The sequence below is a fragment of the Cynoglossus semilaevis genome, chromosome 14 (assembly GCF_000523025.1).
Source record: "Cynoglossus semilaevis isolate Cse_v1.0 chromosome 14, Cse_v1.0, whole genome shotgun sequence".
Classification (NCBI taxonomy): Eukaryota; Metazoa; Chordata; class Actinopteri; order Pleuronectiformes; family Cynoglossidae; genus Cynoglossus; species Cynoglossus semilaevis.
The window spans coordinates 22,443,890-22,460,954 of NC_024320.1; the positions used below are offsets into that span (position 1 = coordinate 22,443,890).

Sequence of the window (17,065 nt, forward strand, 5' to 3'; positions counted from 1 at the left end):
AGTCATGGTGTTGTAGGACTGTGAACTGAATTATGTCTTATTTATGTCAAAATAAATTGGCTCTTGGAAAAACTCAAGTGATGGCAAAAGAAATTAATTAATTATAAATATAGAAAAGTCAGTCGCAAAAAGTAGCTACAAATTAGCTAGATGTTGTGCAGAGGGGGCGGGTCTATATGATCAAACAGAGATTTAAGTTGCAGCCTATTAAAAATACCTTATGCGGCTGCAGGATGCTCATTCTTCCTACTTGTATAATTACAAATTGTACTGCAAGCACATTGTACTGCTTGGTATTTTTAGAGGTGAAGAAACATCCCGTGGAGTGTCTCCCCAAACGGTTTCCTCATTACACACTTGCACAGCTCGGTGCTTACTTGTGCTCTTTTTTTCTTGCTGATCCAAACAGCAGCTCGTCACTCTTCTCTGACTGATTGTCTCCCTCTTCTGTCCTGTCCTGTCCTGTCCTTCCAGCGGCCCTGGGCATCCTCCTGACCAGCGGCTGTGCCACATCCAGACACTGCCAGCAACAAGAGCTGCCAGGAGTGCGTATCCACTGCTGTGACTCAGACCTGTGTAACAACGCCCCCTCATGGCGTCCACGAACAATCCACTGTGTCTGTGCTTTGTTCAGCCTCTTGCTGCTGAGGATGTGGCTGTGATACATTCCTGGTGGAGAGCAACATAAAGGGCATTGAACTACAGACGGAACACTTTGAACGAGGAAACTCTCTTTAGCTGTACATACTTAGGCCTGAATGAGGGTTTTACACTGAGGAGCATCATTACAATGTAGCTTTTGTCATGTAAACTTGGACTTAAAGTCTAAGAAATGGCAAAAAAAAAATCATATTTTTTATTAAAATAACGACAAAAAACAGCTTGGATTAACTGGATTAACAGCCACTTACTCAAATGTAGCATAAAGTGTAAGGGATAATGTGATATTGTCACTGGAGTCATCTGTTAGTCCATACACATACAAAACACTGGGTTTTCATTAACGAAGGTATGAATACATTTTCCTCATTAAGACCAAAAACTACTTGTCTGTAAAAATGATTTATTGTGTACTTGGAGCTGATGCCTGTTTGTTTAAATGAGTTTAATTTTAACTAAGAAAAGAGTGGGGGTGGGGTTGTTTTTGCTCAATGAAAGATATTTTTCAGTTCTTCAGGCTAAGCATTGAAAAGTGCACAGCATGTGGTTTCATGTATGATGATAATACAAACTGTACAGTGAATGCATGTAATGTTGTTAAAATATTAAAAATTTTCATATTTTTGGAAATGGGGATTATTTGAATTCTGTCATTTCTACTTCATATATTTTTCCACTGTCCACATGCCGCACAGGAAAAACAACTTTTGTTTTATTTGAGTTGCTCTGAGCATTTGAAGCTAATTCAAGGATTATAATATAACAGTACAAAGACATTATAAAAGGACACTCATGCTTCACTTTGGCCAATACAGACACAGAAGAAAATTAGTAGCACCTTTCTTTTTATACTAAACTTAAAAAATACCAACAAGTATTATTAGCAGTTTGGAGCAATTACACAAAATAACTTGGGCTAAAAACAATGGGTTATCTTAGCACATATATTAACCATAGCTAACAGCTATAGCTAAGTCAACAGTTCTAAGAGTTGGTTATAGAAAAAGCACCCAAATTGAATAACTAAAATATGTCTATCAAGTGTTTTCAAAAGGATATGCTTTGTTATTTTCAAAAATAAAGAATTATTTTCTGTTTATCTGAGAACGCTTTTGACTTCCCTGGTAAGAAATTGGCTTAGCGTCACGGCTGTCATTTGAGAAAGGACAAAAGTGCAAAACACAATTTGGTTCAGACGTCAGAAAAAATCCTTAATGCTTTTGAACCAAGAACACAAGTTATTTAAGTACAGAAAAATAGAAATCAACAAAACATACTTTTATCTCGTAAAGACAGTGCCTCGGGTGAAAAAAAGAAAGAAATGTTCGTTCGTCAAAAAAAAAAATTAAAGAGCAGATTTTAGATTACCATTTAATTACGGTAAAAGGAAATACCAAGGGTTTTTAAAATAATGTTTTCGTTTTTATTGTGTTGAACTCCACCTGTACAGGTGAGCCTGCGTTCACCGTTCAGTGCACTCACCGCAAACGATGCTCTTTGTCCCACAAGTCCATTGTAGGCAGTGGAGGAAACCCTGTGCGGCGGGCGGCCATCTTGGATACACAGACAGATCATACTTGAGCCAGGATAACCTGCAGCCCTGCACTGAGCAGCCCAACAACGCACAGCTCAAACTATTCTATTCCTGGTAAGGACAAAACAAGAACAATAATCGCACACACCCGTTTAGGAATACCGTGTCTGTTTACCACAGAGAGGCTTGTATTTAAGGCCCAAAACAGAAGGAGCAGCTAGAGTCAACCTATGTTTGTCAAGAGACGGCTAATTGGAAAGCTAACTAATGCTATAGGGATGTCATATGTTTGTTTTTGGGAATAATAAATATTAGTTAATAAATTGGTATCCATTGCTGTTGCAGATCTTATATGACCTGTTCTGTGATACAGAGACTTGAGTTGACAATCTTTAGAAGTAGCGATCTTCTATATTTTAAACGTCAGCGTTAGCTGCAAACTAGCACAGTAAAGCTAGCTGTATCCGCTTAAAGCAACTTTTAAGACTAAAACTTGTTTTTCGTCGTAGTTATTATAACTTGGGGGCTCAAAAGGATTTGTGCCTGTGACAGAACACGTCGAGATTTTTGTAATAAAGGGATTTGTGCCTGTGACAGAACACGTCGTGATTTTTGTAATAAAGTGTTGTTGTTTTTTTATCTAGATGCGTTTACTTGTGCCAGATAGCAAGTAGCCTGCTAGCGCAAATTCACCTGTCAGTGTAGCAAACATAGGGCCGTAAATAGATAAGGTTATTTTAATAGACTGTGGAGTTAATTACACGTCAATTGGGGGGTTCTTCAGTTAATGGTTTACTTTTACAGTCATTTGTGTGGTAACTAACCGGATGGCATATATCTCACCGATGCTGTTGGTTTGAAGGATAAGATGTGCGAGGCACCGTCAGGGTGTAAACGAGATATTCTGGGTCAAATTAATTAAAATTTAAATAAGTTGTTAATACATTTCCGGTTACCATCGCAATTGCAATGTGTTCCACACCTCAATAGGCGTTTCTAATAGAAACGTGTCAATATTTCGATCGTTTGTTTTGCAATGCTGCGCCCTTCTTCTGAAGCTTATTTATTAGCTTTTAGTGTGTTAGCCTTGCAGTTGACTTTTCGTTTTAATAGCACCCTGTCTGTATAATAAAAAATGAGAAATGAGCTAGACCACGACTGTCGCAAAGTGTCGGACATCAACTGAACCCTTTTACTACCCAAAATGCTGCATCATTCTGTTTATTGTGCATCTGCCATGTTCGAGTCAAAGCTTCAGTATGTTACACTCTTACGTCGATATTCCTAATTAGTCATTATTGATTTTTATATATACAAATACTAATGCCTCCAAAAACGGGAAGAATTAAGTCGCAGTGTTGTCTGTAGGTTTAGACAGGAGTCACATGACCTCAGTGTGGGCCTAAACATCTGGGTGTCTCCATGACTAAATGTATGTCGTGATATCCTGACTCAGAAAAGTCGTGTATTGTTCCTTTTAAAGGAAGTGACAGTGGATAAGATAAGACGTCCTCCTGACGGGGAGTCTGGCGTTAAAGTTACGCAGTTAGAGTAAGAGGAAAGTGCTGAGGTTGCAGTCTGATCACATGATCCTGACTGCTCTTACCTTTGATTGATACTCATAGGGCTCATTTCTGCATAATGAGCACAAAAAAGGCTTGAGTATCGCAGCTGAGTCACATTTTGTGGCCGGATCTGGATATTCTCAGCTTCCTTCCAGCGAACTAGAAACTGTCACATGGGGGATCATGATGCCACATGAGGGTCATGTGACGAGAGGCAGGCCAGAAGGAAAGTTCTGTCCTCATAATGTTAGTTTGTGGATCATGAATTAATGGCATAGTGTTAGCGATTTTTTTTGTTTGTTTTACTGTCAAACTTGTCAAAACTCTGCACATGCCTTGGGGGTTGAGAGGACACATTTAACCCAGTTGGGTTATTGTCATTAGCAAGTTGTATTGGAGAAAAAAAGAAAAAAGAAAACAGAGTTTAGAAAGGTTCAATTATAATAGTGAATCCTTGTCGTCACTACAAGGTCTGAAGTGTATTCAAGCTTAAATTGAAACCATGTCAAACATTTGAATTTAGTTAAATACTATTTTCCTTTTTTCTCAATATTCTTTTGCTTCTGCTCTAACATTTACTTTTTTTTTTTTTTTAGTTTTACCTCCATTGCCCATTTTTTATTCACCCCGTCATCATTTCTTTCTCTCTCTGCTGGTTGCATCAAATGCGATTACTGATCATCAGACGGTCACGGCATTTGTGCTAACTGTGGATGTGGAACTGTGATTCCTGTTTCTAGAAATTGCCCCAACCACAACAAAATTTTCATAAAAGGTACAATTCAAAGAAAAAGACAATCTCAAGGCAGATGGTGGAAACATCAGGTCTTTCAGTTCTACAAAATAGACTCGATGAAGCAATAATTTACACAAGTAGTTCGACAAAACATTTGTTTAAATGCCTTCATTATACTAAATACATTCAAAAGCACTGGCACTGTAATTTAAATTGTATTTAAAGTAATTTAATTTAAAGTAATTTAAAGTTTAAAACCCATTTTGAATGAATGCTTGGCAGGCCTGTCGGTTATTTTCTGTTGAGCTGTAAGTGGAGCGTTTGTCAAAAAGCATCGGTTGATATTGGATAGGTGTCGGAGCTATTTTTAGCTACGATGCTGGACATGTTCTTGTGTAAATGAAAGTGCCACATGACGACACATCACGGTTATCAGGTTAACCTCCATCACTGTAACAATAGAAACTGACATATAATCCACGCGGCGTTTAAGTGTATTGTTGTCGCCTTCTGACTACCTTGGAGCTGTTTTTTTTTTCTTTAAATAAACAGTCGACATGCCTCGTGACAATAAGAAGAGCTGTTGGCTTCCCACGAGTCTCTCGAGAGAGGACTGACTTGTTGCATGCACATTACACAAGAGGTATTTAATACCTTATTACTTAAAAAGTAGGATATTAATAAGTTGCTTATATTAAGTTAAAACAGCAGCACTCAAATTGGCAGCTGTTTCTGGGATATGAAACATTTCCTCATTCACCGTCTTTCCCAAAATAGCAAATATATCTGCGATCTGTTGATGTTTAGCCTAGTTTGAAGACACAAACATAAATATAAAAAGTGCAAGAGTGTAAGAGTCAGGGACAGTGGATCTGGTATGAAGATGAACTGACATTTTAAGATATAAATTGGAGTTGCAGAAGGTGATGGTGTATAATTATTAGGGTCATCCAATGATTAGTAGTGTAGCTGTGTGTTAGCTACGAATTATCATAAATAATCAAGATTGATCATGATTAATCAAGACGCATAAAAATTCCCAAATATGATAAACAACTAATCAATTCATATAAAAAATGGCATCTTTGGGTTAGAAATAGTCCGTCAACTGGTGAAGGATAAAGACGTCTTGTAATTAAAAACATTAATATTTAATTTTATTCTTTTTCTTTTTTTCTTTTAGAGCCAAAATGGCCACTGCACCGTACAACTACTCCTACATTTTCAAGTACATCATTATTGGTAAGTATCAGAATGTTTCTTTCATCAACCAGTTATGCTAATAGTAGCTTTAGTAAGAAATGTTTAAACAAAATGTCCCTTCATGTTTAGGTTAATGTATCACATTTACTGTTATGTTATGGACGTTACCTCCATTCACAGACCACAAGGTATTTAAGATGACTGCATCGCTGGAGGCTATTAATTATCCTCTCTGGTCAAACCCAGCCTCAGGGTTTAAGAGTCTGTAAGAGCAGCAGCAGATAAAGTGTTTTTTGTTTTGTTTTTTTATTGATGCAGTAGAAGACACACACGCTTTAATCCAAACTCTCGACCCCAAGTTGCTCATCATAACTCAGCTGGCTCACACTGGTCCCAGGCCATTTTAACTGTGGAATAAGCATCAGAAAAGGAGATCTAGTGAAAGATTTTAGCTACAACAAAGGCCCCGGAGCACAGAGCACACGGAAACGGATGAGTTCAGATAAAGATCTATGCTCTTTAAATGATTAAAACGACAAACAATCAGCTAAAACCACAACCACGAAGAGTGCAGGAAAATATTTATCATTGGCACCAGAACCGTGTGCTGTCATATAGTTGATGTGTTTACCATGGTGGTGGTTTAGTCTAATTAATTAATTAATTGCAATTAATCACACTTAAAAAGCAAAAGCAAAGGTTTTTAATTCAATGTATTTTGATTTAATCAATAAATGCAAGTATGTTTGCTAAATAATTAGCCATACTTTTTGTCAATACAAAGCTGGTAGCTGTAGCTAACGTTAGCTAGTGGTGTCTGTGCTCATGGCAGTATGTTATATACATTGCGAAGATACAGTAGCAATGGCTTAAGTGCTTCCTGTCATTGAAATTTGTTGACAGAGATACAGTACGTTTAATTAAATATTTTTAATGTCTTAGTTCATCTGGGGTCTCAAACTCTTTCCAGCCACTGAAACCTCCACATCCAGCCTCAAAAATACATTTTCTAAAGTTGCACATTGACAAGTGTTGTGACCCTCCAGTATATTGAGTTTCTGGCCCCTGCTCTAGAACAGTGTTACACAGTGGACTTTCAGGTTCTCTGGTGTCGTCTCCAACTGTCAGAGCGTTGTTGCTACGTCGTACACAGAGGGGGCGACAGTCGAGGACAGACTAGAGAATTGTTCTGGTTTCCTTAGACGACCTGACGTGTCTCTGCTCTTCTTCTCTTTCCACAGGGGACATGGGAGTAGGGAAGTCGTGTTTGCTTCACCAGTTCACAGAAAAGAAATGTAAGTGCTGATCTGGATTTATGTTACTGTGTGTGCGTGGCCAGGTTCAACTGGTGTGTGTGTGTGTGTGTGTGTGTGTGTGTGAATCAGTTTAGATTTCTCCCGGTGCCAGCGGAAGTGCTGGGCTGAGGAGCAGAGCGGTGAGACTCGTCTTCTGTGAGTGAGTCAGCTGCAGCCTCCCATTAGCGCTCAGCTCTCTCTTTGTTTAGCGCTGCGATTAACACGCCAGATGCCGCGCTCCTCATTCACTCCTTCCCTCATCACATCCTGCGTACGCACACTGGGCCGATTTAGTAAAGGTTGTCTCCGCTCTCTGGGTGTTGATGCTTTCAATGTGCTGCGAGGATAAAAGGCGGAGTTAATAATTGATGTGTGTGCTTCTTACTTACAGCTGAGATGACGAAGCGTTATCCTGTAGATACTAAGTCCATCCAACAAAGGCCGTGTGCCAACACTGTTATATCTCAAGCTAGAGGTTCTTTAAAGTGCTGTGAAAGAACCTGTGGCACCAACACCAACATTTAGGAATTGAGACTCTTTTTTGTTTTTTGTTTTTTTTTTCTTCAACGTAGCACTCTAGATTTACTATGAAATTGCAGGAACAGCCATTCTTCCAACTTTACCAACATACCTGTCCTGTACGCTAATGCAAAACCACTACACTGTGTTTCTCTCCGCTCTCCTGCCTCAGTCATGGCCGACTGCCCTCACACCATCGGCGTGGAGTTCGGTACGAGAATCATCGAGGTGAGCGGTCAGAAGATCAAGCTGCAGATTTGGGACACGGCGGGACAGGAGCGCTTCAGGGCCGTGACCCGCTCCTATTACCGCGGAGCCGCAGGAGCGCTCATGGTCTACGACATCACCAGGTATGTTAACGTGTTTGTTTTGTGTTAATGTGTCAAAGAATTCCACAGAGTTGGTGAGGCTCGGAGATGAAGTCGAACTGAAGCAGAAGCTTCTAGAAAACGGCGCTCCAGTCCCAACTCCTGAACAAACACGGGGACAGTTTTACAGCCGGTGTCCAACCGTTAAGTCCAAGCTGTGAGATGGTATCAGTAGGCTGCCAGATAAACACCATCCCACATGAGGAATGTGTGCCACACTACACCCCCGGTGTCCCCAGAGTCCCAGAGCCAGGGTGAAACCACAGGGTGTTGTCCGTTGGTAGCCTTTATCTGGGCTGCTTACTGTAGGTCATGTCGGGGTAGTTGATGTAGAACAACAAAACCAAAACATGTTTGCTCTCACTAGAGTACCACCAGTGGTACACGCCTCACAGTTTTAGGATCACTATCTCAAAAGTAAATAAAATCTCTGTATACGTTCCTTGTCAGACTTAACATTTAAACAAACACGTATTAAAGCAGTGGTTCCCCCCTTTTTTTTTTTTTTTAACTAATGGCGAATTGACTTTAGAAAACTCCCACAATGCACCACTATGCAAGAATGTCACAAAATTGGTTTGAAATTAAATATAATGATCCTCTGGTTTCAGTTTGTTTCTTCAGTATTAAACCTGGGCCTGTTTATTTGAACACAACGATGATGAACCCACAGGAATTGATGAAAGACACAAACATCTTCTGCTCTGACTCTTTTTTTTTTATAGCCATCTGCTGCCACCTATTGGTATGAGTATGTAACTAGTACACCTGTAGTTCCATATTATTGGTGGAGGTTCACCGTGTTAAAGAATGTCTATCTTTTTACTCGTTTACACGACTGTTCCGCGGCTCCAGACTCTTTACAGCTCGGTCCTTGAAGATGACACGCTGTAGTCTCCACCTGTTGTCATGGTAACCTGAGTCGCTCTGTTCATGTCACACAGGAGAAGCACGTACAACCACCTGAGCAGCTGGCTGACCGACGCCCGAAACCTCACCAACCCCAACACTGTAAGAACCGAGCCGTTGTTTTTCCCTGTGTTTGAGCGTCAGCTCCTCCGTGACTGGTTGAAACCACACGGCCCGGTCTCTCTCTCTCTCTCTCTCTCTCTGTGTTTAATTTGATTTCTAGTTGAACGTGATTAGCATTCAGTCTTAATGCTCTCATTATGGGCTCTGCTCACTGCAGTGTCAGGGAAGTGAGTGTCCATCTGCTGCTGGGTAAAAGGATCATTTTTATTTTATTATTCAATTTTATAACATGTAGGACATGGACGTACAGTAGCTGCCGGATCTTATGTTTTTGTATTTTCAAAGAAGCATTTTGGTTCTTTTTTTGACAGAACATAAATTCAGAACATACAACTTCCGTTCTTTTTTAAATGAGTTGAATGAAAGACGTCTTCAAAAGCTTCACTTTTGAAATGTAATAGTTACATACATGTATTTTATTATGATACAACCAATGCTTCATTAATAGAAATAAAATTATTCCTAACCCACCAGGTGGCAGTGTTGCCCAATCAGTGTGAACCCCCTTATCAGCATATTAATATTATATATTCTCCAGGATAAAACACTAAGATCTGAATGCAGTTCACGGCTGATTGTACACATCAGTACTGTGTATATTAAGCAGTATTTTTATTTTTGTACACATCATGTTTTCATGTCTTTTTAACCGTTGATCTAAAACTCTTTCCGTGTCGTTAAGGTTATTTTTTAACCCCGTGGGTGTGTGTGTGTGTGTGTGTGTGGAGTCGGTCACATGACTCAAACAAACAGCTCATTACATCAAACCAGTTCATCACTGCTCTAATTGGCTCAGGGCAGTTTGTTTAAGTGTCAGTTTACCTTAACAACTGACGGAGGGACTGCACCCATAATGCCTCTGGCTCTCCTCCTCGTTAGTAAACAAGACGGGCTCTGCTGTCGGACAGCTCCACTGACCGGTGTCTCTGTCCTCAGGTGATCATCCTCATAGGGAACAAAGCAGACCTGGAGGCTCAGAGGGACGTCACGTACGAGGAGGCCAAGCAGTTCGCTGAGGAGAACGGTGAGCCGCTCCCGCCGTGGAACGCGTTGACTCATCTTCAGGCACTCGAACGTGTTTTGCAACAGCCCCGTCCCCACGCTCTCGTCTCTCCAGTTTGAACAAAACAATCACCAAGTCCAGGAATCCCAACGTGTCCAAATATTTAGACCCAAAATGAGATTTGAGGCCAGCGTTCATGTGAAAGTTTAGACAAAGTCTTTGTGTTTGATTCCAACTGACACGAGTCAGGATTTAGAGAGAGAGAGAGAGAGAGAGAGATACTGACCAGTGACCAGGACTTTATCGAAATAACTAACATCCTAAAGCAGGCGTGGGCAAACCTTTGACCCGTGGGCCACAATAGGTCCTAAAATTTGACATGGGGGCGGGGTCAGGAGCAGATAGATGGCAAGTCAAACTAAAAACTTTTTAGCTCACTATACACCATCTATTGGGGAAATGCAGATATTGCAGGGAAAAGGCAGAAGTATAATGATAATATAAAATAATAACATAATTTGGACAAGTTCAGTGGGCCGGATGAAAAAGCCAAATGGGCCGCATCCGGCCCCCGGGCCATAGTTTACCCATGTCCAGTCTATCATTTTAACACGTCCTGGTGTTTTAAACCCCAGGGTTTAGCACTAATCTCTCAGCTTTCTCTGCTGAAGTCGGCTTTGTTTTGGTGTCAGCGAAGCGTGTTACTCATCGATGTCTGTGGAATAACAAAAAATGATTGAACTGTGAAAGGATCGTGTTTTCAACCGGAATGTGTGGACAGTCATGATGTCACGTTTAGAGGAAGAGCGCAGGCCTAACAGCAGCGTCACACCGTTTACAAAACCGACTTCGACAAATGTTTATGAATTTTTCCCTCCGACTTTTTCGGATAAATTAGTTCAAATTTGAAAACAGTCATTCTCACATCACTTCATGGTAAATATAGTGTTTTCTCTTGATAGTTATGTATGATGTCCCATGATTAGTCCGTGACCTTTATTTTGATCTCCGACAGGTCTGTTGTTCCTTGAAGCCAGTGCAAAAACGTAAGTCATCAACTCCGTCTGTCAGCGATTCCATTTCCTTTTTCCTTCCTCCGCCGCCGCCTCTCACCTTTCTGTGCTCCCCGTCTGTGTCCAGAGGTGAAAACGTGGAGGACGCCTTCCTGGAAGCTGCCAAGAAGATCTACCAGAACATCCAGGACGGCAGCCTGGACCTGAACGCCGCCGAGTCGGGGGTCCAGCACAAGCCCTCGGCCCCTCAGGGCGGCCGGCTAACCAACGAACCACAGCCCCAGAGGGAAGGCTGCGGCTGCTAATGACCAAGCAAAGCCTTCCCTCCCTCCTCCACCCCCACCCCCACAACATCAACCTCACCTCCTGTGTCTTTCTCTGTCTGTCCTGCCTGCCTCACCCCCGTCTCACCCATCCATCCATCCATCCACCCACTTCACCTCTGTGCGATCATCCACCATCACTGCACCAGGAGCTGCATGGGAATTGAACCGGGGGTTTGATGATGACTCGAGTCAGACTGAGCTGAGCTGTGTGGACGACATCTCCTCTCCTCATTCTCCTCTTCTCCTCCCAATGTGTCACCCCCCTCCCTCCCCCCACTCCAGGCACCACTGCATATAACACAGGTTACTGACACTTTAGACGTTCGATCACGATGTACCGATGATACACGACTGTTTTTTTTTATGTTTGGTTTTTATAGCTGTTTAAGACGTGAAAGCACTGCGACAAAGTTGATTTACGTCCATGTCAGGTCTAGAACTGGTGCCTCCTCCTCCTCCTCCTCCTCTTCCTCCCTCTGATAATACTGTTCGATCCTAAGGTCCACCAGTAGCTCCCAGAGAAGGTGAGGCTTCTGTGGCCGTTCCCCGGCCAGATGTGGCAACAGCAACGATGTTCTCGATAGAAAAAGGAGAGAGAAGTGGTTTCTCCGTCTCTCTGTCTCTCGAGACGTCAGCAGGAGTAGCAGATCTCCGTGTGTGTTTGAGAAGAGAACTTCTTCACACACACACACACTAGATTTTTCACATCTATTACTTCGACACCACCTCCCCTCCTCCTCACCCGTCTCAGTCATTTCAACAACAGTCTGTCTCTACCAGCACTGTCTTCGTCATTGTTTGTTGCCTTATTCTTATGATTCTCTCTAATCTCTCCAACAGTTCTACTGCACTTTTTTTTCCTACAGGGTTCACATCTCAACTATTCTGATGTTTAAAAAAAAAATATATCAAAAAACAACTCCACGTATTTCACATGTGGCTGCACAGAAGAGATAATGTTCACCAAGCAGCATGTCCCCAAAACTCCTCAGTAACGGAAACACAGTATAGTCCTTTCTTTTTTTTTTTACTATTATTATTATTATTCTCTGTATCATAGCACCTCCCTGATTGGACAGCTGTATATATTGCTTCTTAACTATCGGTGATGACCTCGCTACTTCGGGATTTAAAACTTTATTTGCCGGCTCTGCCAAGATCTGTACAGTTGACGTGCTTTAGTGGGTTGCCTGTAATTCATGCTTGGGGGAAAAAGAAAAAAATCTGTAACATAGTTTCTATTAATAAATGTAATGTAAAAGGACAGATGCCTGAAACATCCAGCCCTGTCTGCACACTACTGACCCCGCCCCCTGGTGGAGAGAAGTGGATTAAGACGTGTGAACTTTTTAATTTATGTCTGCAAACTTTTCTTCCTCTCATTTCTGTGCGGAGTGAGGACGGGGCACTTTTTCTTTGTATTTTTGTTTCCTCCTCCATCTCCTAATGATGCTCCTCCTCCTCCTCTGTGTGGGAGGAGCCTGTGTCTGTCTTAACTTTTCGGGGAGCGGGGATTGGTTTGTTACTGTGGGATGTCGGTGTCCCGCCTCTTTGCAGTTCAAGTGACCACTTCCTGCTTTGTCTGTCCACAAGTACAAAAAAAAAAAAAAAAAGAAGTACATATGTATAAATTTTTAAGGAGCTGTGCTAACATTTAAATGCGTTCTTGCGTGTATATGATTTTAAAAATGTTGACATTTTGATTTTAATGATAACTCTAGACGGAAGAAAATAAATTATACATAACCTGTTGAGTCTGTACTGGTGTGTTTCTGGGAGAGGAGAAAAAAAACTAGAACTCAACGTTGGGTGTATTTCAAGTAGCACAACTGCTTTGTATTTTTATTGCAACAAAAATTGCACCAAGGCTAGAGGGAGGAACAAACAGTGAAAATAAGAACATTTACAAAAGACAAAAGTGTCCACAAAATCCGTGAGGCTTAGTCCCAAAGTAGTGGTATGGTTGGTCAGAATCACCAAAAAAAAAAAATCAAAAACAGCCAACACTTACAGTACCGTGTTGACGTGAAGGCAGCTTGTGGTCGACTTTGTGTCCTCAGGCATCGCAGTCAGACAGGGCACGTGACGAGACGTCGGCGCTAACGTCCAAAAAAAAGAAGAAGTCCAGGAGATGGCGAAAGAGAGTCAAGGAAAGATAAGAGTGGAGTTCAACTACGGTCAGCTTCTCACTCTCCCTGTAAGACAGCAAGTGACAGGTCCATGAACATTTCCAGTCCAGTGTTTCCTCCATTTTTTTTAAATTTTTCTTTTTTGCAGGGGTAGAAAAAAAAAAACGGTCTTGAACAACGTGGAGACCATGTGACACAGAACGAGAACTGCCAATGGTCGCTCACTGGCACCTGAAGTGGAACTAAAACTTTTGAACAAAAGTCACATCTATTAAAATCTACACCACCCTGGTCCTTCCTCTCCATTTCAGTCTGGAGTGTTTTTGTTTTTTTTGGTTCGGCAAACACTTAAATACAATTAGCAACAAATCACAAAGTGATCTCGGCGTTTCTGAACCAAGTCTTTAGATGCTTCAGTTCACGCAAAAAGTTGGATTTTCGAATGGACGTCGATGGATGATGTAAACCTTTTTTTCCCCCCGTTGCCCCTACTGGTCAGCAGTGGTATTACCTGCTCTTAATTTCCAAGTTAATGTTTAAATTTAACGCACATTTAATAAAACCATATTTAATTAGCAACAGCACAAGGGAATATTTTATCTGAACCTAACATGATGAGTGCGAACAAACGTTAAGCAGCACCACAAAGTGTTAGCGGCTCCTCCTGTTAGCAAACAGTGCAGTGAAGCAGAATGGCCAAAGGCTTTTCTCCCACGATGACTCTGCCTCCACCTTTTATCAGGCCACCTGGTGGCAAATACTGTAAAAAAAAAACAAAAAAACTAATACAGAACAAACACTGGTGTTTTTCAAATATCACTGACGACGCCGTACAAGGCGATGGCAAAAGGTGGCCAAACCTGGGGGGCCAAGGCCTCTGGTCAAGAACGCTGAACCCAGGTGAAAATAGAACGTGATGAGTGAAGACAAAATGGCTTGAAGGTGTGAGAAGAACAAAATGAGGTCAAGTGTTTTGTTTTTGCTCATTGTCATCAGCATGGAGGGAAAAAAAAATCACACACAAACCAACAGTAAATCAATAAGGAAAAATATCACAGGACTTTTTTTGTGTTAGTGTTAAAAAAAGAAATAAAAAAGGGGGGGAAAAACACACAACGATATAAGACATGATCATTTCAAAAATGATTGGTGAAAGATCATGTTTATCAAAAATCCTCACCCCCTCCCTCCCACTGCCCCTCCCCCACACCCCCATGACCTGAAGGCCAAGAGACACTTGTTCATTCATAGTTAAGGCTTTTCAATATTGCAAACCGCCTCTCCAAATGTCAGGAGACATTTTGACTCCGCCCACAATAACCACAGGCTTAAGAGTTTTCAGAGTGAAGTGTAGGCTGAAGCTCCGCCTCCTGCCGCCCCTCCTCCAGCAGATTCTACCCGCTGCTCTTGCAACAGAGCTCGACACGAAACACGGCTCACGCTCAAAAAAAAACAAAAAACTGGGTGGTGTGAGATATGGTAGGACATCTGCGTTGTGACAGCGGAAGCTTCTGGGACGCTACCTCTGGACAATGTCACTGATTTCTTTGACAGAGGAAAGCAGCTTGCTAAAGTCCTGCTGCGAATTGGCACCCCCAGTGGCAGTTGGGCAGATCTGCAGCTCACGCAGGCTGCTCTCCAGCTTGTTGATGGCCTCGCGGAAGGCAAATTTGTTCCTCATCTGCTGGATGGAGTCCACGTAGCTCATGCAGTACTTGGACAGGTTCTTGCCGGCCTCCAGGACGGCGCTGTGGCTGCCCGTCTGCTCCGAGTTCCGGCATATGGCCGCCCGCAGCAGCTCGGTGCCCTCCAGCACCATGTCCCGGGTCGCGGCCGAGTTGGAGGTCCGCTCGGAGGCCTGGCGGGGTGCAATCTTGCGGAGAGAGCGCCGGGTGTTGACTAGCGGGATGAAAGCGGTGAGGGAACTCTGGTCCCCGGGTGAGGCCAGAGGGGAAGAGAAGCCTCCTAAACTCTGACTGGAGAGGGATGTCGTCACCGAGGAGGAGGTTTTCAACGGTTGAGGTTTGGAGGAGGAGCCCAGGTGCGACTTCTTGGAGCCCTCGTTAAGTGGCGAGCCGGCTTGGTCACTGACAGTGGTTGTGTGGTGGGCCTCAGACACAGAGGAGAGACCCTTAGCTTTGAAGTCTGAAGTGGAGGAGGGTGAAGGGAGTTCTTGAGTGGGGCTGCGAGAGACCTTGCTAGGTTTGGAGTTGGCGGGCGGTGGAGGCGGGGCAGGTTTGGGTTTCTGTATCTTCCCTCGTTCCCTGACGGAGTCCACCGGCTCCTTTTTCCTGCGGGCTCTGCACTCGTCTCCAGCCGCTCCCAGAGCAGGGAACACGTTGGGCTTGAGAAGCTCGGCCTGCAGAGCGCTGGTTTTAGAGTTCTCCAGGCCTGGAAACCCCGGTCTCCTGTCCGCCTTGGGTGTTAAAGCCTTGGGACTCGACCCCGGGCTGTGATCACTGTCTTTTCCCATGAAGGCGGAGGAAACATCGGAGGAGTTAAGACGCGGCGGGGGCGTCAGGGTGCCCATCCGAGGAGCGCCGTCCCTTTTCTGCTCGTTGGTTTTTTTGCGCGGCAGAGCCGGCTTGCCGCCAAAGGTACCCGAGTCAAAGTGGCGCTGGCCCAGATCTCGCGGGAGCGTGACGGACCTCCACTCGCTGCCGTCTGAGCCACAGGGTACGCTGGAGGACCAGAGGAAACGTTTGGAGTTGGACATGGTCTCCTCCTCACCGGGTGGCGTTGTAGCGGCCTTGCCTCCTGGACCAGGCGCCGCAGGGACCTTCTTCCTGGGGAAAAATGGTCCCGGGTAGGTGGGAGCACCGTTTGTGATACTCGCTGCTCCGTTGTTGTTAGTACCGAGGAGTTTGGAGGAGTCGGGGCCGTGCGTGGATTCATTAATAGTCAGAGACGCGCCATTGTTAAAGCTGTCGTTGTCACGGGGCTCTAAGGTGACGCACCTCCTCTCGTGGTGCATGTCCTCCCTGAAGGAGGAGCTCCGTTTGGGCGGAGGCGGCACTTTGTTTTTCTTTATCTTGATGAGGTTGAGCAGCACACTCCCACGGGTCTTGTCCTTGTCTTTGGGTATCAAGCGGTCGTCGTCGTTCAGGTTGCCGTCCAGGGGCGTCCTCTCTTTCCTGGGTAGCATCGGCGAGGAGACAACCGCCTCTGGGTCGGTGGGATCTGAGGACAGGGATCAATGGGAGAATCAATCAATGAGTGGAACGTGTGTGACTGGAAAACAAAACCATGAACACTGATGTCAAAGAAGACTTTGTCTTTGGATGGATGGATGATGGATGGATAGATGGATGATAGATGGATGATGGATGGATGGGTGGATAGATGGATGATGGATGGGTGGATGGATGGATGATGGATGGGTGGATGGATGGATGATGGATGGGTGATGGATGGATGGATAGATGGATGATGGATGGGTGGATGGATGGATGATGGATGGATGATGGATGGGTGATGGATGGATGATGGATGGATGGATGGATAGATGGATGAATGGAGGATGGATGGATGATGGATGGATGAATGATGGATAGATGGATGGATGATGGATGCATGATGGATGGATAGATGGATGATGGATGGATGGATGGATGGATGATGGATGAATGATGGATGGATAGGAATTTTATTAATCCCTCTGGAGTCCCCTTTGAGAAATCGC

At 43.4% G+C, this 17,065-nt stretch overlaps 2 protein-coding genes across 4 annotated transcripts in view; one reads left to right on the forward strand and one right to left on the reverse strand.

Annotated features, from left to right (window-relative positions):
- Positions 1-2,168: 2,168 nt before the first annotated feature.
- rab14l (RAB14, member RAS oncogene family, like) lies at positions 2,169-13,244 on the forward strand. Of its 2 annotated transcripts, XM_025061951.1 has the most exons (9): positions 2,189-2,308; positions 5,048-5,138; positions 5,679-5,737; positions 6,940-6,993; positions 7,685-7,862; positions 8,825-8,891; positions 9,849-9,936; positions 10,931-10,961; positions 11,056-13,244. In XM_025061951.1, exons 3-9 carry the CDS (start codon positions 5,686-5,688, stop codon positions 11,231-11,233), a joined length of 648 nt encoding a protein of 215 aa, XP_024917719.1. In that variant the 5' UTR covers positions 2,189-2,308; positions 5,048-5,138; positions 5,679-5,685; the 3' UTR covers positions 11,234-13,244. The 2 variants fall into 2 exon arrangements, with proteins under 2 accessions (XP_008324138.1, XP_024917719.1); XM_008325916.3 differs by lacking the exon at positions 5,048-5,138 and having other exon boundaries at positions 2,169-2,308; positions 11,056-13,006.
- abl1 (c-abl oncogene 1, non-receptor tyrosine kinase) overlaps positions 12,687-17,065 on the reverse strand; it is a 34,374-nt gene continuing 29,995 nt past the window's right edge. For both annotated transcript variants that reach the window (XM_008325914.3, XM_008325915.3), the window contains one exon: positions 12,687-16,563. In XM_008325914.3, the coding sequence (XP_008324136.1) occupies positions 14,903-16,563 (1,661 nt within the window). In that variant the 3' untranslated portion in view covers positions 12,687-14,902. The remainder of the gene's footprint in view (positions 16,564-17,065) is intronic.